Source organism: Mesocricetus auratus, unplaced genomic scaffold (genome assembly GCF_017639785.1).
Source record: "Mesocricetus auratus isolate SY011 unplaced genomic scaffold, BCM_Maur_2.0 Super-Scaffold_100691, whole genome shotgun sequence".
NCBI classification, from domain to species: domain Eukaryota; kingdom Metazoa; phylum Chordata; class Mammalia; order Rodentia; family Cricetidae; genus Mesocricetus; species Mesocricetus auratus.
The window spans coordinates 59,741,960-59,765,658 of record NW_024429267.1 but is presented as its reverse complement, the minus strand read 5'-3'; the positions used below and the strand labels follow the sequence as shown (position 1 = coordinate 59,765,658).

The window sequence follows — 23,699 nt, the reverse complement described above, 5'->3', positions numbered from 1 at the left end:
ACAAGGCAAGCATTTTACCTTCAGAGCGGTTTCACCGGATATGGATGTTTATTTCTTGCTCACAGAAAAAACAAAACAGAGGGTGCCCTTTAGGCAGGGAAAGGAGGGTCCATGCCTCTTCCACTTCCCCTGTCTTCAGCATATGGCTGCCGTGTTCATCAGCTTCAAGCGTCAGAAAGGCTCTGACCACCGCGTAGCCATCTGCCATAATCGTAAAACCATGGGACTGTGAGAATGGCTCTGGTTCTTGGCACCGTGTGAACAGGGGGCCGTGGACAGGGAGGATTGGGCTTAAGCAAGAGCTGCATCCGTTTAAACAGGACTGTTTACTCCTCTGGAGGCACAGATATCAGCCTCTTGCAACAACGAAAACGCTGAAAACATCGGGGGGGGGGTGCTCCAGCTTATATACACTTGTCCCCAAGCCACCGTGGTATTGCACGGGCCAGGAGATGGAGCCCCTGAATTCCGGAGGACTTTGGGCCTATGGAGCAGGCAAAGCCCTGGATTCCTGAGCCGATTGCCCTAACAGTCAGAGTGGAGAGCTGCTCTCCAGGAGTCTCACAGCTTCTGTGTATGCTGGAAGTCTGTCCCGCTGGAGACTCTGGGCTGCAGAGTCTGTCGTGGCGGGGTTTGGTCTAAGGCAATAGGCCATCTGCTCTCCATGGTCCAGTTGACAGGCTTAGCTCAGCACCACAGAGGTTATGTACACCCAGCCTTCCTCAGTCCCTGTGGTACTTGCTTCTGGATCTTGCTCACTGCTGTAGTCCCCATGCCCTTGGACCCTGTCCCACACGCTGGCAAGGGCCTGCCTCTCTTCCTGGAAACCTTTTTGCTCAAGCAGTAAAGCGTTGGAGATGGAGACGTGAACAAATGTCTCTTTATCCCAGATACTACATCGGTAATCGAATCAAAGCGATGATTCCACTCAGGCCTAGCTTAGGGAGCCAGTGGGTTTATTGGGGTTACTTACAGGAACACAATGACTCAGGCAGGTGCCTCACTGCAAAGCCCACCCTGGCATGGGAAATGGCTCTTGAAAGCTGTATATCTGTGGAGTAGGGACACTGAAGAATCTCCTCGAGCAATGTGTACTGCTTTACAACCTTGGGTGAGCCCAGGAAGACTACTGGGTCTTCACTCCAGGACAGAAGGCCTCATCTACACAGTAACTGAGCAATGTTGGGTGCAAATCATGACACCACTGCTTATTAAGTAGGTCAGCTGGACAGGTTACCTAACCTAAGCCTGACCTGAGGTACAACGTTGAAATAGCAATACCTGGAAGCTGGCCAAGACGGGAGCGTGCGTATAAGTCACTCAGCCCTGCTGACCTAGAGCAGATCCCTCCGTTGCTCAAAACTGTGAAGTTTAAGTCAATGTCACCAGTTCCCCGTGTGAGATTCAGTGCTGCAACATGTGCTTCTGCCCACTGGAGCTCACTTAGGGCATGTCTGCCAGCTCCCAGGGGAAGTTCCTAGAAGTGAACTTGCTAAAGTAGAAGCTCTAAGTTGTTTCCCATGATGCTCAGGAGCACATTCTTAAACACTGTTCAAGTGTTTGCTCACACATGAATTTCCTGTTAGCCAAGGAACTGACTGACCGGGCAGGTTCTGTAGAGCTCAGTCAGCAGTCTCCCAGAACTGCAGCTTTCCTTATGACCAAGTGCTACAGACCCAAGCTGGGCTAAACAATCTGCATGGGAAACCAGAGCTGGCTGTCCCTTAGAGCCCTGGCTTTTCATCCTTCCGTGATGAGAGATGGGGGGTGTTAGTCCAGAGCCTGCCTGGGATGCTGACAATCTTATCAGACATTTCAGCCTTTGGGTTAAGTTTCAGGAACAAGTGCTCATCTTGTCAGAACAAGAAGACATGATTGATATAGTAAACAGTACTCCGGTCATCTTGGCAGAAGCCAGCGCAGGGGCTAAGCAATGTAGCTCAGTGGCAGAGCCCCTTGCCTGGCATGCGTAAAGACTTGGGTTCCATCCTTTGATTTCTGAGGTGCATGCCTGTAGGACGCTATTGAGGGGTGGATGTTGTTCGCTATGCAGGGTAGGGTCTCCTGTAGTTGAAGTTGGTCTCGAATTCTCTGTGTAGCTGAAAAATGACCTTGTACTTTGGATCCTCCTGACTCTACCTCTCAGATGCTAAGGTGACAGACATGTGCCATTTCCCCTGCCTTGTGCAGCGCCGGAGACTGAACCCTTGGCTTCATGCATGTTGGTCAGTATTCTACATCCCCACCTCCTTTAGCTGAGTCTTGAATTAACGTCTTCTAGACTCAGGCTTCTGCTCTGTTGCAGCTCCTCTCAGCAATGAGCCAGGGAAGCTGAGTCCCCTTGGAATCTTCCAACTCTTAAGTAGGCATCTTATCCTTGCCCAGTGCCTGGAGATTGGAAGCAGCCTACAGGTCCATTATTAGAAGGGAAGTAGCTGGTTTCTGCTCTACTATATTCAATTCGATGCCTGGTGACCTTTCAGAGAATGAGGTGACACTGTGTAAGCTGCTGTGGAGTAATGCCCAGGTAGGAAACAATGGTCCAAAAAGAAGCTATGCCATCCAGCCTCTGGCAACAGAAAGTAAATGGAGGTGGTATAGGTATAGCCACATAGCTGTAGGTTAGCTCAGGAAGACCATGCCTGGCTGCAGTGGTTGCCTTTGGGAGAAGCCAATACAAGAATAAGAGAGAGATGTTTTGTGGTCATGTCTTCCATTTTATACCTTATGTTTTATTTATCTAAATGTAAAAGATGCTTTTGCTGTTGTTTTGTTTTTTAATTCTAAGAGGAATACGGCCATAAAATTCACCAGTCTCAATGGCTTATTTGTCCAGGTCCTGCTGAGTGTGTGTTACACTAAAAAACTCCCCCGAAAAGTTCTTTCTGATCCCTTTACAGTCGGTTACTGTCTGGCAATCACTGATTTGTCTTCTATTACCAGAGTTCTGCCTTTAAGACAACAGCAAAAAGTTGAGATGGAGTCTCACATAGCCAAATAGCCAAGGCTGGCCTTGAACTCTTGCCTCCACCTTTCAAGTGCTCGGATTACAGGTGTGAGCCACCACACCCAGCTAAAATAGTCTTAAATTTAAAAAAATTCAAAGTTGAGAGTCAGTAGCAATCAGTAGCTTTGTTACAGTAAAGTGATTTTCTGAAGTATAGCCTTACCTTCAAAATAGTCTGAGATGGCTTTCTGCAAGAATTTGTTTGTAGAATGCAGGTGTAGGGGCAGAGGCAGGTATATCTCTGGGAGTTCAAAGCCATCTTGGTGTACCCATTGAGTTCCAGGTCAGCCAGGGCTACATAGAGAGACCTTGTCTCAACAAAACAAAACAAGCCAGGTGGTGATGTCACATGCCTTTAATGCCAGCGCTCAGGAGGCAGAGGCAGGCAGATCTCTGTGAGTTCAAGGCCAGCCTGGTCTACAGGGTGCATTCCAGGACAGCCAGGGCTACACAGAGAAACCCTGTCTCAAAAAACCTAAGCAAATAAATATTTGGCTGTGGGACACAATAGTGTGGTGGTACAATGCCTATAATTCCAGCCCTCTTGAGGCAGAAAGTATCCTGAGTCAAGGACAATCTGGGCAACATAGACCCTGTCTCAAAAAATAAACTAACAAACAAAATTGAATTTTTGGTTGTTTGGAAAGGATGGAGGGTTAAATAGCAAGGGATTGAGAAAGGATGGCCAGACCTGACTTACTCTTTGGAGCAATTTTCCCTAAAGAACAGCTTGATGAATATCATTTGGTTTTGATTTTAACTTTTATCTGCTTTTATAAGGCCTAGCATTGAGACAAACTCATTGAGTTTGATCTTGTTTGGAATGTCTTGAAATGACACAGCCCAGCCCCAGGTCATTTTGGTAACAAGGTTCATTCAGCCTACAGACTGGAGGTTCTCTGTGTGCTCTGACCTCTAGCTCCCACAGTTCACATCCAGTTGGGTCCAAATGCATAACCAGTGGCTATAAATTGGGGGCGGGGGTTAGGGACTATTGATGTATTTTAGGGAAAAAAAATCAGGATTGTAAATTACCTGATAGAGCATGCACTGTCTGTTCAACAAGTATACTTTCCCCCTGCTGTGCCTTTTATATTTGAGCTTGTGGCTCTGTCCAGTGTGGTAAGCACAGCAAAAGATAATGTGTTTAAGAGTGCCAGTAATCAGGTAGAGATGAATCAGCCATTAAGAGCATGTACTACTCTTTTAGATGCCCTGAGTTCAATTCCCAGCACCCACCTCAGGCAGCTTACAACTGCCCATAACTGTCTCCAGGGGGCAGATATCTTCTTCTGGACTCCTTGAGCACCTGTACTCACATGCACATACCTGTACACACACTGACATATACACACATATATATGAACACACGCACATACATGCACAATGTATACACAGGCAGTTTTTTAAAAATGTGGTCCTCAAAAAAAAAAAAAAGCAAAAGAGGAAGATGAGGCATTCTGAAGTCTGAGGCCTTATAGGAAACCACCAATAAGACCCTAGGACTAACCGTAGGGTAGCTCTTTTACTAATCACCAGTATCCTAAAGCGTTTTGATGTTTTAAAGGCTATCTTCTGCCAGGCCTGGAGGCTCTAAGCCCAGCCATGTATGAGTAGACCAAGTTCAGGGTCAGCTTGAGTTGATCACAAGAAAACAAAGAGAGAAGAAGAAAAGTAGGGAGACAGGAAGCCCAGAACCCTCTAAACACCTGAGCAGATGGGGAAGGGACACTTCAGGTGTACCTGACAGGCCATCCATGTTGATTCTTCCTGCTCGGCGCTGTGGTTCTCAGAGACTTTCATGACCCGCACTTTGAGGTGTGACAGAACAGGTCTTTCTAACATTTCGTGGAATGTTTCGATGACTTGAAGTTGTCCTGTGGCATTGTAGCCTGTCATCCTGGATTACGTACAGTGGTCAGAAACTGAGTTGTTGATTTAATCTGCGATCCCCGTGCTACTGGTCCTTTTATCGAGTAGCTTCGTTATCCTCTTCGATCTCTCTTCTCTGCCCAATGTGGTTTGATTCCATCTGGAGTCATGGTTGATGTCTTGGCTGGGCTTGCGTGTCCATTTGTTGCAGGCTCCTTCAGCCCTCATCATAGGACATCGTTCAGTCACCCTGCTATGTGCCCTGTGTCTTTGGCCATAAGTACCACAGAAGGTCTGGGTAACTCCGCGCAAACCTGTCAACACTGTGCACTATGGATGAAGTCACAAGTCCTCTCACAGCTGGCCACTAGTGCTGCTTTTGGAAGATGGTTCTGTGACTGTGTATGGTAGATAATTTACATCATTGAATATCATTTACTTTCCTAAGAGTTCAGGAATGAAGAGAGGAATAAATAGAGGCCCCTGACAGTCTTGATCCGCTGTCTCACTGAGTGGGATTGAGTAGGCTTACACCTGGGATTGTAACATTGCTTACGGAACTTTATCTTATTATCCTCTGTCATTGCTCTGAGGGTTATGGAATCAGCAGGTTATTTTAAAGACAACCGAGGGTCTTGTTAGGCACTTCGTGTTCCTTAAGTCCCGAGGTTGTTGAATGTGATTCTTGGAGCACAGAAGACTTGAAGTGGTTGTTTAGCCTGTGCTCCCCATGTTCCTGGTCCTATTATCAAACTCCTTTAAAAAACAAACAAACAAACAAAATCCTTCAGTTATCCTCCTTGATCTTTCTTCTTCACCTTGTGTGATTTGATTCCATCTGGAGTTTTGAGAATGAGAGGTTTGCCCTGCTTTCTCCAAGCACCCCTGGGAATAAGGTGGGAGGAACCAGGGCAGGGTGATTAGTGTGGCTTGTCAGGTCCTGCTGGACCCCCACCCAATGAACAAGGGGTTTCATGGTCCAGATACCCAGATAGATGGGGGTCTCTGATCTTGGAAGAAGTATTTCCTGCCAGACCACAACAGAGGCCTGATTGAATGTTTATCACCCCATCTTAAAAATAAGAAAGAGAGCCGGGCGTTGGTGGCACATGCCTTTAATCGCAGCACTCGGTAGGCGGAGGCAGGCAGATCTCTGTGAGTTCGAGGCTAAGCTGGTCTACAGAGCAAGTTCCAGGACAGCCTCCAAAACAATACAGAGAAACCCTGTCTCGAAAAACCAAAAAAGAGAGAGACAGACAGACAGACAGACAGACAGACTGTTGGCTGGGAACTAGGGGAATTTTCTTATTCTCAGAAATGTTTCATTCTGCCTTGATTTACCGTGTGTAGAATTCTAGGGCAGAATTAGATCTGTGAGTACTCTCAGCATGCCTTGGGCTCCAGTATCAGACCTTTCTAATGCTGGCCTGGCCTTGCCTCTTCTTAGTCATAGAGGAGAAGCCTGGGTGACCTTCCTTGACTTGTCTGAGCCTCAGTCGTCAGACTGGAGACTGACAGGGCAGTCACTCCCTCACAGAGCAGGTCCTGTTAGAATGAGTCGTGTTGGTGGTAACCTCAGCTCTTGGCAGCAACCATTAACTCTATTTACTTCCTAATAACGGCAGCAGCACTCCTTGGCTGGGTAGCTTGACAGCATGCAGAGGACATCTCATTTGTGGTCCCTGAGTAGGGTAGATAGACCAGTCTGTTCAGCTGACTCCAGAGCTCAACACAAGCAGGGAAGCGAGGTCATGTCTCAGAGTCTCCAGGAATACTGAAGTCACTTGAGTCAACAGGTATGGGAAAGCCGTTACAGCCAGTGAACAGAGCAGGAAGGCTGGCAGAACATGAGGCTTCTTTGCTTGCACTTACACAGCCTCAGAGTGAGGGCATGCTAGGAGTTTGTCCTGAAGTTGCTATTCTGGCCTCAACCAGGGCCTGCTCCACTCACCAGGATTCTGGGCTCTGGGCACAGGCAAGCTGGTGATTCTGGACTATACTGGATACCATCTCCTAGTGCCCATCTCTCTCACTGTCAGTGAAAGGTTCCATTGTAGACATGGTAATATCGGTTGACTCCCAAACTCTCCTACGTGCTTTATGAATACGTAACTCTTTCAGACTTCAAATTAGCTCCATTTCTATCCCTAAGCAGTTTGCCCAAGCAGACACAGCAACCATTAACTCTATTTACTTCCTAATAACGGCAGTAGAGAAACCCAGTTCTAAATCTATTCACTCCAACGCATAGCTGTGAACACATTCTGGTAGCAACAAGCGAAACACAAACTCCATGGCCAGCACCATGCACCCCCAGACAACTAACTGATGGCTTAACCCCAGTGTCTTCAGAGTATTTTGAACTTGCTTGGTGGCCTCAGATTACTGACTCTGATGGGGGTCTCATAGCTAAGATCACACTGAATCATTCCTCGGCGCAGGGGATGAAGGCGGGGAGAGTCACCGATACAGTGTTGAGTGTTCTTTGTGGTGCCATTCCCCTGGGCCCGCCTAGTGTGAGCACCCCATCCTCTGAGCAAGCCATCAGTTAATGAGGTGTCTTTTGCAAGCCCAGTCCTAGAAGCAAATCACTCATTCAACCAAGAAATGTGCACCCGAGGCATGCAGGCAGGAAACACTAGCCGGCGAACCCATCGGGTGAAGAGGTTGCTCCACACTGCGGCATCTTCTAAGAGAGGGCGGCACCTGTCGGCATCTCACGTACTGGCTTTGGACTCCAACTCCCACACAAGCCGTGACTGATCACCCATGCTGATTCACATCTAGCACTCCATGACTGTCTCCCTTGACATTCTGGGGTTCCTCCGGGGCGCTGGGCCTGAGGGCGCCCAGGCTTAAGCCTCGTCCCTGGTTGGACACTGCTTAGTACACCATGATTAGACCGAGAAAGTGAATGTGAGCCTGGAGGAAACCACACCAAGCATGAAGGCAACTAGTTCTGATGCATCTAACAGTGTTTAAATTGTGTGTGTGTGTGTGTGTGTGTGTGTGTGTGTGTGTGAGAGAGAGAGAGAGAGAGAGAGAGAGAGAGAGAGAGAGAGAGAGAGAGAGAGAGAGAGAGAGTCTTAGAAACTGCTTGACAAATATGGGAGGAAATGGGTCCTTAGCCTTTTAATCCCTGTCAGAGAGAACTGAAATGAAACAGGACAGTGGGGGAAGGAGTAGCAAGAGATCCTTGTGAAGTATCCCTTGATACGTGAATGATGAACGATGATTAGAAACACTGGAAATTCCCACCTGGGTGGGATGAGTGAAGACGTCCTAATAAGGAGAATTAGGACGCAGGGAGCTGGAGAGAGCTGTGACTCAGGAGCTGACCTGGGGCTTCAGAAGCTCCCCCAGGGCCCCACACCTATTCCCGACAAGGCTGGCTTGTATTTCTTTCAGCCCAGAAGATCCCAATATCACATCGGCATTGGGAGTGTTTTCTGTGTTTCTCTGGACCAGGGTCGCAAACCTTGTGAACTTTCCACCAGTGAACTATAAAATTCAGAATTGAAAGAAATGCCGGAAAAAGAAAGATCTCCTTTCTCTCCTCCAAACTGCTGAGCCTTCATCAGGGCTCTGGTGTGCCAGGCCCAACAGAGATGAGTGGGTGGGTGTCAACTTTTCTAATTTCAAGGTATGATAAATGCCTGAGTGGGTACTAGGAAAAGCCGTGTAAACAAAATGTTCTCAGATTCCAAGTATCTGTAATCAAAGGAGCCTCTGGTTTATTCTAGGCAAGCAGCGCTGTTCCCAAGACCCCTCACCACGGTGAAGTAGTGACCTCTAGAGTGTTGAAGTGGGTATAGGGAGCCACAGGTGGAGGAATCCTTACCTCCTCTTCCCCTCTCTGCCCTCCCTGTTCAGGATGGGGGGGGCAGATGCACATGGCAGCCATGTGAGTGAAGAGTCCTTGCTTGTGACTCTGGAGGGCAGCCTGTGAATGGAACTCACCCCTTCCGCTGCAAGCGAGGGTGGGAAATGACCATGCTGAACGCGTCTGTAACTCAGTTTTCCCTTTGGAAGCTTGGTAGGCTCACTAGGATCTGGCCATCTGGGTTGCTGGAGGATAACGAATTGGTTACCTTTCTCTCTGCGAAAACTCTTGAGAAGACAATTTGAGGGAATAAAGATTTTTTTTGACTCACAATCCCAGATGGTCAGGCTATGGCTGCTTGACCGTGTGTATTTATTTAGTCAGACCATCACAGCGGCAGGAGGATGTGGTGAGGGTTTCTTCACTTCGTGATGGACAGGAAGCACATGGAGACAGGAGCCAGGGACAAGATACTCCCACCTTCTCCAGCTAGGTCCTACTTCCTAAAGTAGTATCCATCAGGGACCAAACCACAAGGACCTATGGGAACATTTCATATTCAACTTATAACAAAGACACAGCGACCAGGCAGTACAATGCACCCAAGTGTAGGACTCAGTTGGGTGGTGGTCTGTTGAGAGTCAAAAAATAATGAATTCATGTGAAAAATCTGGGTTGTGTAGACCCAAAATAGAGAGTATGTCCAGAGTGGGCATACTATGCTTTGTGGAGAAACCACTGCTGTGCTCACTAGTTAAATGGGAGCAGCTGGCTCTTCATGTGGAAAAATAAATAAAAGTGAATCCCAAAGTGTTAAAAGACAAAAAAACAAACTTCCAGTGGCAGGAACAATGGTTCGGTAGTTAAGAGCCCTGGTAATTCTTTAGAGGACACAGGTTCAATTCCCAAGCACCCATAGGGCAGCTCTCAACTCTCTGTAACTCCAGGTCCAGAGTGAATCTGATGCAGTCTTGTGGCTTCTGCTGGAACACACATAATGCACAGACATACAAACAGACAAAACACCCTATTCATAAAGAGAAATAATTTAAAAAACAAAGTGCTTCCAATACAGATGAACAGATTTTATGTAGGGCCCACCACCAGGTCTGGGAATGTTGTTATTTTTAAAATTGACAAATTGGACTGTTAGCTCCCTGGGGGTAGGGACTCTGAATATTCCTGTTAATTAATTTTTAGAGCAAGGCTTCACTGAATAGCCTTGGTTGGCCTGAACTTGCTATGTAGACCAGGCTGGTCTTGAACTCACATAAATCAGCCTGCTTCTGCCTCCCCGGTGCTGGGATTGTAGACATGCACTACCATGCCTGCCTTCTCAGTAAGTTATTTGCACCAAGCATGGTCTTTGGAATATATTACAAACCCAGAAAATGGTTGTTGAATAAATATCTGATTTCAAAGATTCAAATAAGCCTGGATTTCTAAAAGACATCTCATGTTTTTCTTTGGCTGTTGTTAATAACAGAATGGATGGTAATTGCCAAAATTACTTCGGGTCCTAAACTGCTTGCTCCCTGAAAGTGAGATTTTGGTGTACTCTTGCTTTGGTCTTCTGAATCTCATTTAAAGAGATTTGAAATGTTTATACACACATTGAGAGGAGGTAGACTCCACAAAAACATTAAGCTGTATTCTAGATGTATTTGACTTTTTATGAACACTTATTTTTATGTATGAAGTATAAAATTTGAACTTGTTTTTTAATGTATTAAGGTATAATGTTTGAACTCTTTTTATGTATTAAGCTATACCATAAAATGCCATCCCAGACTGATAGGTAATGACAAATGTACCACACAGATCATCACCATCATAGTCAAGGCCTACAGCAGCTTCTGCATCCTTCCGAGTCTCCTGGGCTTTCTGGTACCCTCTGTCTCCTCTACTTCAGCTCCACAACTGCTAATCTAGCTGCCTTGTATCTAACAATTACAGTGATACTAATTGCCAGGCCCAACACCTTTAATCCCAGCACTCCGGAGGCAGAGGCAGGAAAATCCAAGTTCTGACCAGCCTGGTCTACCGAATGAGTTCCAGGACAGCCAGGGCTATATAGAGAAACCCTGTCGTGAAAAAACAAAATAAACAAACAAAAGATACTAATTAACAATGATAATTTGGTTTGGCAAAAAGGTGAAAAACACAAGTAAGAATGAAGGAAATTGTTAGCATCACAACCCAATTGCCCTTGATGTTGAATTAGCTTGACTTGGTTACCCAGGGCTGGAGACGGTTGTGAAGGGCGGACCAAGCCTAGAGAGAGGATCCACCACAAGCCTTTTATAGTCAGTATGGAAGACATTTTTACAATTACAGAAACAACACAAGCGCTATTAACACAGCTCAGATATAAAACTGACCACCACAATTCTGAATGTGGTTCTTATCTTGATCTGATGTCACACAGAGTTCCTTGGACTTTTGAGTCTGCCTTGGAAGATTCAAATATCACACCATTTCAGGACAAAGCATTTGAGAAAACATATTTCTGCCTCAGAAAACAGAAACATGGTGTCTCTCTCTCTCTCTGTGTGTGTGTGTGTGTGTGTGTGTCTCTTTGTCTCTGTCTCTGTCTCTGTGTGTGTGTGTGTGTGTGTGTGTGTGTGTGTGTCCCTTGTTACCCCAGGGAAGATTTATTGGCCTGCACTGAAGTAAAGGAGATGTCATATATTCGTGAGCAATAAATGCAAGAAAAAACAATGCCGTGGGAACTGTACCTGTCTAGAGAACTATTTGAGGGCTTGAAGTTTTCTATGTCCTGGGGCACCTGGTGCAAGCTGGGTCCTGAGGCTTCTGCTGAGCAAGATGGCGAGTCCTGCTGTCTTCCTGTGGGAGCTTGCCTCCTGGTAGCGAGAGAAGGCAACTTGGGCAGATGTCAAGGTGCCCTCAGGCTAGACACTAGAACCAGAGGCATAGAGAGAGCCCCCAGGACAGCTGGGTGAGGCAAGAGAAGTGCTGCAGGTTGGCCTGAGAAAGTTGCTGTGTGTTACTAGGGCTCTATTAGTTACTTTTCTCATTGTCTTGACCAAATCTTGAGGAAGGAAGAGTTTCTCTGAGATTGCAGTTGAAAGAGAGATATATAGCCCACCGTGGGAGAGAAGGCACACAGCAAGAGCATAAAGTAGCTGGTTACATTGATCCTCCAGCCTCGGCTTACTAAGGAGCTGAGATGATGAGCCTGCACCACTAGGCTGGGCTAGTATGTTTCACCTCTAATTGTAGCAAATGTCCTGTCACCACCTGTGGTACAAATGTATGCTCTGGGCCTGTAAAGCATTTTGTGTCGAAGCAGCAGCTCTCTGCATACATGCGACACGTGTCTCTGCAGACAGGTGGCTCTGTGTAGTGCTCCCCCACCCCACCCCACTGCCACCGAAGTCTCAACCACAGAGAAAAAGAGACAGGGCAATGTCTCTGCTTGTCATTAATGCCGCATGTGTAGGGATCTGAAACATCCTGCCCAGGAGATCAGCAATGTGGCTTTTTTTTTTTTTTATTAAAGTTGACATCCCAAACAGGAGGCAGTTTTCCTACCCAGACAGCAGGTCCAGGATCTTTGCCATTGGGAAAGATGGCCTGCCACTTCATACTGCCCCCCCTTCCCAGGCCAGGGGGACCACAGAACGTTCATAGACCTTATCTCTTAATGCCATTCTTGCTTCTTCCTCCAGAAGCATCTGAGATTTCTCTGCCCCACGGAAGTGGCGTTACGGTGCGCATCAGGCTGGCAAGCCCAGCCCTGCCTGTGAAACCCTGCTACATCATCCTGTCTAGACAGCATATCACCGAGTTGCTTATCAAACCCGGAGAGAGAAAGTCTTTTACCTTCAGCTGCATCAATCCAGAGAAGTACTTTGTCTTGGAGATCGAGAAGAGTATCGGTGAGTTGGCCCTCGTGAGCTGCTGCCTAGGTCCCAGCCCCTGCTGCTTGTGTCACAGGTTGTGCCAGGCTCTGGTGCTGGAGAGAGGACGGCTCCAAAGTTTCAGCTCTCCAACCTGACTCTTTCCTGGCCACTCAGAGGCCCATGTGCTTCCCATGGGCTCATGGTTAATCTTTCAAGAGAACCCAGACAGACCAGCACAGCTCGTGGGGAGCAGAGTAGGACAGGAGCAAGACACTCTGGCTGTAATGCTTCTTTCTGTTTTTTTTTTTTTAAGACAGGGTCTCTCTGCATATCCTTAGCTATCCTGGAGCTCACTCTGTAGACCAGGCTAGCCTGGAACTCCCAGAGACCCACCTGCCTTTGCCTCCCAAATGTTGGGAGTAAAGGTGTATGCCATGACACCCAACTTTAGTGTTTGTTCTTAACCACTTGGCCACACAGCCTCTTCACAGGACACAGGAGAGACCAAAAGCCTCGGGTCTGTAGGCCTCTGGGATCCTGATTCATGGGCTCGTAAGATCTAAAAAGAAAAGGGGCTCACCATGGGACATTTTTGCTGCTATAACACAATACCTGAAGCTGGGTACTGATAAAGATGAGAAGTGTATTTTTTTTCTCGAAGTTTTGGAGACTGGCAAGCCCAAGGTAAATGCACAAGAGATGGTATCCCTTCCACTTTAGCCTTTTTGTAAAGACGCTATCGCCATCCGCCTCGTGATTTAGTTATCTGCTATCGGCCACCATCTCTCAAAGTTGCAATGCTGGGAACTGGGTTTTTAACCTGTGGATCCTAGAGAGTACACAAACACCCAAACCATAGCAGAACAGAAGACAAAGAATTAGAGGGTCACAGAGGTGAGTGCAGGGCCCTGGGCCTTCCTTTCTGTTCATCTCCACTGCCCTTTCCATTGTTGTCACTTTAAAAGAATGTGTTACTTTATAACCAAGTAAGCCAATAAAGTGACTTCAGTCCTGAAAAAGGTCTAAGGAGCCGTCTCACAGATAAAGCATTTGAGTACACTTAGTCCTTGAGTACTGGGATGCCCAAATTATCTGATGGGTAGCGAAAATGCATGCTTCTAAAGAAATAAATAATGCTGGGCGGTGGTGGCGCAAGCCTTTAATCCCAGCACTCAGGAGGCAGAGGCAGGCGGATCTCTGTGAGTTCGAGACCAGCCTGGTCTGCAGAGCGAGTTCCAGGACAGCCTCCAAAACAATACAGAGAAACCCTGTCTCGAAAAAATGGAAAAAAAATATGCATGCTCCCAACTTGTCAAGGTGACAAGAAAGTGTGGATTCTAAAATAATAAATGTAGGCCTGGGGGTGGGTCCAGTGCCTGTTCCTTGTTTCCTTTCCCAACAAACATCTGGAAACTTTAGTGGAGTTTGACATCTTCGTTCTCATTCTACAGCAGTTCCGTGAAAATTTATGAAGGTAGAGTTCTGCTGGGGGAGCATGACTCACTTCTGAGTGACATGTCCTCCTCCGGAGAGGAAGTGTTTGACTTGCTTGAGTTTTTGTACTGGGAAGAATGTAGGAGATTTACAGCCAGGCCTGTCGCTGAGCCTCTTCCATCCCCTTGGCTAAGGCGTTTGGTGACCAAGGACAGCTGCATCCCAGTGTCGTGTGTAGCGACAGAGCTGAGGCTGGAGACCGGGATCTTTGACTGAGTTCTTGACATAGAATTAAACCAGAAACTGTTGAGTAGTCCAGGCTCTGTGTCTTGGAGCTGTGCCTCGATGGGGACTAAGATTCCCACAGTGGAAAGAACTAGCTGTTTGCCCTGACACTGTGGGAAATGACTGGGGGGGGGGCAACAAGATGACTCAGTGGGTAATGACACTTGCTGCCAGGTCTGATGGTAAGGAGAGAATCAATTCCTATATGTTGTTCTCTGACTTCCATATGCCTAGCAACACACACACACACACACACACACACACACACACACACACATACACACACATACACACACACACACACACAGCTGCTCCATGCACACAGTGAAGTTTCTATGAGCTCCTAAGAAAATAGCTGTGATCTTTTATCGATACACAGTCTAATTTTTAGCCACATTAATCACCATTTTATCTGATCCTGTTTCATTGGTTTGACTGTGCAGTGCCCCGACACGAATGCAGGTTGACCACAGACAGCCCAGCTTCAGTGCTGGGTCAGCTGCATCTGCTAGTGGCCATATACAAGTCATCTAAACTCTGGGGCTGCTTTGCAATAATGAGAGGTTTGATGTGGATGATCTCAGAGGTCTTAGATTACTCTTGAATTCGCCTAATTCTATTTGGAGTTTTGTGTGTGTGTGTGTGTGTGTGTGTGTGTGTGTGTGTGTGTGTGTACAGGCATATCCATGTGCATGCACGTGAAAGGCATAGAGCAATGGCCAGTATCTTCCTCTACTGTCCTCCACTGTATTTTTTGACAGGCTCTCTCACTGTACCTGGAACTCACCAATTAGCCAGGTTGGTTGGCCACCAAGACCCCAGGGTCTTCCTGTCTCTGCCTCTCAGGTCTGTGACTACAGGGCATGTATTGCCCCACCCAGCTTTTGTGTGTGGGTAAGAGGTATATATATGCACATGAATATGCAGGTATATAGACCCATGCATGCACATGCAGAAGTCAGAGCAGCACACTGTGTGTCTTCCTCCGTTGCTCTTATTGCCTTGAAACAGGGTCTCTCACTGACCTTTTAAAAGTTTGGTTCTACTTGTCTCTCTGTTCCTCAATGCACTGCCATGCCCAGCTTTTATAGGGTACTGAGGATTTGAACTCAGGTCCTCATGCTCACATTATAAGCACTTTCTCCAACCCCATCAACAGCACTTTCAAATACCCAAGTGGAGCACAAGTAAGGACCCATGCATTCTTGTTAATAGACCAAAGGTATCCTCTTTGTACAATACAAAAGCCCTAAGTGTCTTTGCCTGCTTTCTGTTATTTCAGTCTTTCATACATACTCCTAGATAGCAACAATCATGTTGTTTTGGAAGGCTTAAGAAACACAATGTATCAGAGGATGTAATTAGTTATTAGCTTTAAGAGGATTCCTCTGTGGTGCTAATGGAGCCTCAGCACAGGATGTTCACTGTGCCTTGGGATCAGCAACTGTGCTGAATGTGCCCAGAGTAATAATGAGAAGTAGAAGGAAAAGGAAGTTTAAAAGCTGGAGCCTGGCAATGTGCCCTCAAAACCATGAAATTAATACCCACAAAGAGGAGCTTGTTCCAAGGTGCAGGCTCCCTGTGGCTCCTTAGAAGGCCAGTTGGAGACAGTTGACAGATAACAGGCATTATGCCTGGGAAACAGTTGTCAGGTGTCTTCAATCCAAAGATGGGTGTGTGTGTGTGCGTGTGTGTATGTGTGTGTGTGTGTGTCCATATTATTACTCATTCCATTGTTGTAACAAAATACCCTGCAGAAGTGACTTAAGGAAGGAAGGGTTTATCTTGGATTAGAGTTCCGAGAGATCCTGTCTGTCACAGAAGAGAAGACTTGCAGGAGCAGGAGGTGGTTGGTCACATTGTATCTCTAGTCAGGAGGCAGAGAGAGGTGGCTGGTCACATTGTATCTCTGGCCTGGAAGCAGAGAGAGGTGGCTGGTCACATTGTATCTCTAGTCAGGAAGCAAAGAGAGATGAACTCTAGTGCTCATCTCACTTTCTCCTTTTTGTTCAGTTCAGGACCCAGGTGCTGCTGCCCACATTCCAGGTGGGTCTTCCCACCTTTAATCTAGAAAAAATTTCAGACATGCCCGGAGATTTGTTTCCATGGTGATTCCAAACCCTATCAAGTTGACAGTCTAGATTACCCACCACGAGGGAGTGCCCTAGAAGCAGCCCAGCCAGAGGGAAGCAAAAGAGGGACCAGGAGGAAACTGAGCATGGGTGACTGTTATTGCTGAAGTCCAGCCTCTCATGGGTGAAGCATGTAGAGTCTTCCTGGGCCGAAGTGATACAATGTCAGCCACCTGAAGCAGTGGGGCCGGGGCTTCTCTGATCCAAAATATGAGGCACTGACCAGCAAAAGGCCACCAGTGAGCAATTAGTGGAGGTGAAACCGCCTGCACACAATTCTAAAGAGCCTATTTTAGGGGCTGAAGAGCAGCACGTGGTCTTGTATCTATGATCAAAATTGTTTTTGTGTCTGTGTTACAGACTGCATGTCAGGCCCATGTCCTTTTGGGGAGGTTCGTCTTCAGCCATCCACATCAGAGCTGCCCACGCTCAACAGAACTTTCATCTGGGACGTCAGAGCTCATAAGAGCATTGGCCTGGAGCTGCAGTTCTCAGCCCCTCGCCTGAGGCAGATCGGCCCAGGTGAACGCTGTGCAGATGGGGTGACTTACTCCATCAGTGGTCGTATTGATGCTACCGAGGTCAGGATTGGGACCTTCTGCAGTAATGGCACCGTGTCCCGGATCAAGATGCAAGAGGGTGTGAAGATGGCCTTACACCTGCCATGGAACATACCCAGGAACGTCTCGGGGTTCAGTATCGCAAACCGGTCATCTATAAAACGTGAGCATGCTCCTTCTATCCCTGCTGATCAGACAGGCATATACCAGACATTCACCAGACACTCTAGGGTATTCCAGATGCAATGTCAGCTATTTATTTATTTATTTATTTATCTATCTAGCTCTATCTATCTATCTATCTATCTGTCTATCCATCTATCTATCTGGGACAGAGTTTCTCCGTGTAGCTTTGGCTGTCCAGGAACTTGATCTGTAGACCAGGCTGATTTTGAACTCTCAGAGATCTACCTGCCTCTACCTCCCCAAGTGCTGGGATTAAAAGTGTGCTTCACCACTGCTTGGCAGCTATTTTTTTAAAAAAATATTTGTTTATTCATTTTTATGTATATGAGTACTCTATCTGCAGAAGAGGGCACCAGATCTCACTATAGATGGTTGTGGACCTCCATGTGATTGCTGGGAATTGAACTCAGGACCTCTGGAAGAACAGCCAGTGCTCTTAACCTCTGAGCCATCTCTCCAACCCAGCTATTTATTTTTTAAGACAGAGTCTCACATAGCCCAGGCTGGCTACAAGTTCACTATGTAACCCAGGCTGGCCTTGAACTCCTGATCTTCTTGCCTCCATTTCCCCAGTGCCGGTATTACAAGCCTCTGTCCCTTTTTTTACATGATGCTTGTTTCACCAATCACATGGGCTTCATCCTACAGTTGCGCTGTCATGGAGCACGCCTCTGTTAGTCACCCTGACTTCTGTCTTCTCCAAGCTTGCCGGTGCCTCACTGTTGTGCTCGTCTGCTCACACATGCTGCCTCATGAGAGTCAAATAGATCTTGAAGGGGCCAGTGTTCAGCAGCTCAACATTACAAAAAATTAGGTTATAGAAACTTTAGCTAAGCGAATCATCTTAGAAGCAAAGGTAACAAAAATAAAAAACAAACCAAAATACCCAAAGCTAATCACTTCTTGTGATTCTGCTGTGGCCTAATGTTCCCGTTTTGTGTGTGTGTGTGTGTGTGTGTGTGTGTGTGTGTGTGTGTGTGTGTGTGTGTGTGTGTGAGTGATGTCAGAATACTGCCCAGCCCCACGTTCAGATCTGTTGGGAGCTATAACTAAGCCCTAGGGACTATGTTAACCCCAAGGAGATGGGTACACTGAACAAACTGGCTTTTCTTCCCAACCTGGTCATTTATTGAACATTTGCTCATACACTGCTAATGGGTCTTTGTCCCTAATCCCCCCACCCTCAGAGTAAACACCATGCATAGCCCCAGTTTTGAGGACTGCATTTCCCCCAGTACCGCTGCTCTCAGCCACGGACGACGAGGACAGGTGTCAGCATCTCCTTTCTTTCTGCTTTGGATCTGTCTCAACAGGCCTGTGCATCATCGAGTCAGTGTTTGAGGGTGAAGGCTCAGCAACGCTGATGTCCGCCAACTACCCAGGAGGCTTCCCTGAGGATGAGCTCATGACCTGGCAGTTCGTGGTCCCTGAACACCTGAGGGCCAGTGTCTCCTTCCTCAACTTCAATGTCTCCAACTGCGAGAGGAAGGAGGAGCGAGTTGAATACTACATCCCGGGATCCACCACCAACCCGGAGGTGTTCAGGCTGGAGGACCAGCAGCCGGGGAACATGGCCGGGAACTTCAACCTCTCCCTGCAAGGCTGTGACCAGGATGCCCAGAGCCCAGGGATTCTTAGGCTACAGTTTCAGGTCCTGGTCCAACGTCCACAGAATGAAAGCAGTGAGTAACCCACGCCCTCCTTCCTCCTGTGCTGCCTAGGTGAGGTAACTGCCCGTTCTGCATGTCTAGGACTCGTGGACTCTGAACGATCAGGAGTTTCAGGAAGTGGGTTGCTAGGCATGGAGACAGGCTCACGGGTTGACACTGAGCTTACACTGCACAGTCCTATGTTCAGGGTTCTAGACTGGTTTGTTTTTTGTTTTTTAAGGGTGTGTGTGTGTGTGTGTGTGTGTGTGTGTGTGTGTGTGTATGTGTGTGTGTGTGTGTGTGTGATATGTATGTTCAGGTGCCCTTATAGCACCTGGTGTGGGTGCCAGGAACTGAACTCAGAGCCTCTGCAGCCCGGCAGGTGCTGTTACTGCTGAGCCATCTCTCTAGCCCCAGCTCATCTGTTTTTAATGCAGACATTGAAAAGATGCCTTGCTAGACCCTCTTGTTTCCACCCTGCAATGGGAGCCATCAGCAACATCAGCAGCAGCAACAGTGGGGTAGTAACTGTATGGGTCTTGGTTGAACAGCACCTTACCTTGGACTCACTACATTTTTAACCCTGTGTGAAACATACCAAGTATCACGTAGTTTTCTAATCAAACCAAAAGATTCAGAGGAGTGTGGAACTAGCCTGGAGTCTTAGAGTTTAACAGCAAGCTCAGAGCCTAGAACCTGTTAGAAGGAGAGAACAGCATAGGAAGTGGTGAGGGTGTGTGTGTGTGTGTGTGTGTGTGTGTGTCTGTCCATCTGAATCAGCTCATCCTAACAGGTGACTTGTCACTTTGGCCACCTCACGTGGTAGCTGCCTATCCATGCCTCACACCTTGTGTCTTTGCGAATGCAGGTAAGACCTACGTGGTGGACCTGAGTCAAGAGCGAACCATGTCACTCACCATAGAGCCACGGCCAGTCAAACATGGCCGCAGGTTTGTTCCCGGGTGCTTCGTGTGTCTAGAGTCTCGGACCTGTAGTACCAATGTCACCCTGACAGCTGGCTCCAAACACAAGATTTCCTTCCTGTGCGATGATTTGACACGCCTGTGGGTGAATGCAGAAAAAACCCTAAGTATGTCCTTACCAAAAACCCTGGCTACATTCTTTCCCAGAAGCCCAGTCTGCGTAGGCTTTCACCATCCCTTGCCTCAGCCTCTTTGAAAAGAAAAATTAAGTGTTCACACACATGGGTGTGAGTGTGTGTTTGTGTGTGTGTATGTGTGTGCACGTGTGCATAGGCAGGAGGCCAGAGACCAATTTAAGGGAGTCAGTTTTTTCCTTCTGCCATGTAGGTTCCAGGGATCAAACTTAGGTTGTCTGGCTTGGTGGCATGTGCCTTTACCTAGTGAGCCATCTTTCCTATCTTTGGGGTAGGGTGGGGGGTTGAGACAGGATTTCTCTGTGTAGTAACCCTGGCTGTCCTAGAATTCAGAGATCTGACTACCTCTGCCTCCTGAGTGCTAGAATTAAAGCGTGCGCAGCCTCACCTGGCCTCATCTTTCCTTTCTTGGTGGAGCTTAGTAGGTAGGTTGTAAAGGTATAATTTGAAATGACCACTGAGGCCAGGTGAACAGGAACAAGAGAGAGAGGAGCAGCTAGTCTTGACAGGCCTTGTTAGGGCCGGTGTCTGCTGAAGGTCAGACACCCCTCAGAAGGTCACAGCAGGCTGATGTCCCTGCTGGTCTACCCAGCCTGCCAGTCCTCCTCTCCTTTGCCAGCTGCCCCATCCCTAGTCTCCACTTGCCTTACTCCCTGCCTCCTCTTCAGTCAAAAACTTAGCCTCCTGGGACACGAAGATGTAATTCAGTTGGTAGAATGCTTGCATAGTATGCATTAGGCCCTGGACTTAATTCCTAATGCCACATAAGCCAACTATTCCTTGACTATGCAAACTCAAGCCCAGCTTAGGAAAAATGAGAGCCTATATTACCAAACAAACAAAATGGACTTAGCCTGGCTCCTTCTGTGGCTTGTGAGTCTTTTGACAAATGTAGCAAGACTCATACTCCATACTGGAGCTGAAGTTCAGTTGGTACAGTGATATCCTAGCATTCACAAATCCCTCAGTTATCCCCAGCAATGCACGGACCATGCACATACCCCTTGTAATCTTAGTACTTGGGAAGTGCAGGTAGGAAGATCAGAAGTTTAAGGTCATCTTTGGCTACATAGAGTTTCAAGCCAGCCTAGCTAGATGAGACCCTGTCTTAAAAAAACAAAACAAGAAAAAAATAATCGAAACCAGATATAGTAGCACACACCTTTTATCCCAGCCCTTGGGAGACAAAGGAAGGTAGATGTGAGTTTGAAGCCAGCCTGGTCTACGCAGAGAGTTTCAGGACAGCCAGGGCTACACAGAGAGACCCTGTTTCAAAGAACAGAAAAGAGAGCTCAGTCACCTCCTGCTGGGACGCCATGACCTCTGACACAAAGCCTGAGGGTCACAGGAGCTAGAGCAGCAGGAAGCCAAGCAATTACAAGGGATGGGAGGTAATGCCAGCTGGCCATGATGCCACTCACAGATCTGACATGACAAAGAAGAGTGGGAACAGGTTGGGGTAAGGGACTGTGTCTTGGCATCCCAGACAAAGGAAGATACGAACAAGAAGAGAGTGTTTCTGTCCTGACTACTCACGGGAGCTTGGCTGCAGGGTTAGTAGACAGGAGGAGCAGGAGGAGGAGGGTGGACGGGCAAGCTAGTGAAGAGTGACAGTAGAGAGGAAAGCAGACAGCCCCAGATTCTGGCCTTGGGTCAGCCTGTGGGGGGGGGCACACTCCACGCTCCCCACCCTGCACCCTGCATGTGGGTACTACTAGCTCTCTCTTCCAGGCTGCCTGGACTACTACTACTGCTACAGGAAGTCCTTCCACCTGCAGGTGCCCAAAGACATCCTCCAGCTGCCTGTGCAGCTGCACGACTTCTCCTGGAAGCTGCTGGTGCCCAAGGACAGGCTCGGCCTTATGCTGGTGCCAGGCCAGAAGCTACAGCAGCACACACGTGAGAGGGCCTGCAACACCAGCTTCGGCTACGTCATAGCCAGCACCACGCCCGGCCAGGACCTGTACTTTGGCTCCTTCTGTCCAGGAGGCTCTATTGAGAAGATCCAGGTGAAGCAAAACAGCTCTGTGACGCTTCGAACATACGCCCCCAGCTTCCAACAAGAAGTCTCCAGGCAAGGCCTAACAGTGTCCTTCATACCATATTTCAAAGGTAGGTGGTCTCTTGCTCACCCACGCTAGATCCTCTAAGCCATTCTTGTTAGAGATCCAGTGGATCTTGTTTTATCTATATTAGCTACTTTCTGTTGCATGACCAAGTACATAAAGAAAAGCAGCTTAAAAAGGATGGGTTATTTTAGTTCACAGTTTACCAGTCCAGTCCATCACAGTGAGGAAAGCATAGCAGTGTGAGCCTGTGTCTGCACTAAAGGAGCAGAGAGTGGACAGGAGGCAGAGCTTTAAAACCTCAGGGTCCAGTGATGGAGTTCCTCCAGCAAGTCTCCGCTTCCTGTGGCTCCACAACTTTACAACAAGCTTTCAAACACATACCCTATGGGGGACTTTTCACAGTGAAAGCCATACAACAGTGTTGCCAGTTTAGAATTTAGAGAGAAGGGATTGTTGCAGAGGCTGATCCTCAAACCAGAAGGCTGCAGAACATTGGGTCCTTTTTCATCAACCTCCCATGGAAATCTCCAGAACTTAGAAATTCAAAAGAGGTTTCTGACAGTAGGACACAATGTCTGGCAGGCAACAAGACAAAGAATCGGGTTCTACGTTTGTTTTTTTTGGAAGCTGACGGGGGGGGATGAGAAATTCCCCAGCCCTGGGTTGTTATGGTCCTGCCTTTCAGTTAAGAGGATGCCATGGCAAGCAGAGAGGGGGGTTTGCGGCCGGGAGTTGGTGGCGCACACCATTAATCCCAAAACTCGGGAGGCAGAGGCAGGTGGATCTCTGTGAGTTCGAGGCCAGCCTGGTCTACAAAGTGAGTCCCAGGACAGCCTCCAAAGCTACAGAGAAACCCTGTCTCGAAAAACCAAAAAAAAAAAAAAGAGGGGGGTTTGCTGGGGGAAGAAGTGGCAGGTGCAAGGGTCCTGCTCTTCTGCACGGCAAAGGCGGGGGTAAGGTCTGCAGTATCCTGAGGTAGAGAATGAGGTCTAAATGGCTCTCTGGAGTCACCTGTATGCAGCTGATGGCAAAAGTCACAGTCGCCATTGTGGGTTGCTGAAAGAAGGGTTATGTTCAATTAGAGGTCATTTTAAAATTGACTGAGGCTTTTCAGTGGCATAGTGGGAAAGAAATGGATCTTTGAAGATAGAGTAAGGTCAACCCAGGCTGCCTGCCATCTCCAAGGTTACCAGGGAATCCTCATCAGGACAGAATGTGGGATCTTATGTCAGCTGGAGCACACAGCAGACCTGTGGGCATGTTGGAAGCTCTTTCAACTTTGCAATTCTAGATTTCTTCCCAAACCTGAAGCATTTTTTGTTCTCTGAGACAGACACAGATATATGCCACTCCCACAGCAGAGTGGGATAGGGGGTTTGCCTTGTTGGGATCATTACTGAAAGGAAACTGAGAACACTTATTTGGCAAAACTGTTCTGATGTCTAACAAAGATGTATCCTGCTGGTGGTGGTAGCACATGCCTTTAATCCCAGCACTTGGGAGGCAGAGGCAGGCGGATCTCTGTGAGTTCCAGGACAGGTTCCAAAGCTACAGAGAAACCCTGTCTCAAAAAACAAAAAAGATGTATCCTTCACTGACCAGTACAATAATCACATGTGATTACGTAAACCAAAATCCATGTTAAATAAATGAAAACTATGAGTCTCTGTTGTGCTGGCTTTCCATTGCCGTGAGATGA

At 47.5% G+C, this 23,699-nt stretch overlaps 1 protein-coding gene across 1 annotated transcript in view; it reads left to right on the top strand.

Annotated features, from left to right (window-relative positions):
* The window catches only part of Cdcp1 (CUB domain containing protein 1), a 40,794-nt gene that overhangs the window by 7,218 nt on the left and 9,877 nt on the right, over positions 1–23,699 (top strand). Inside the window, exons 2-6 of the mRNA XM_040739979.1 lie at positions 12,395–12,604; positions 16,780–17,142; positions 18,479–18,847; positions 19,683–19,904; positions 21,663–22,043. Coding sequence (XP_040595913.1) covers positions 12,395–12,604; positions 16,780–17,142; positions 18,479–18,847; positions 19,683–19,904; positions 21,663–22,043 — 1,545 coding nt within the window. The remainder of the gene's footprint in view (positions 1–12,394; positions 12,605–16,779; positions 17,143–18,478; positions 18,848–19,682; positions 19,905–21,662; positions 22,044–23,699) is intronic.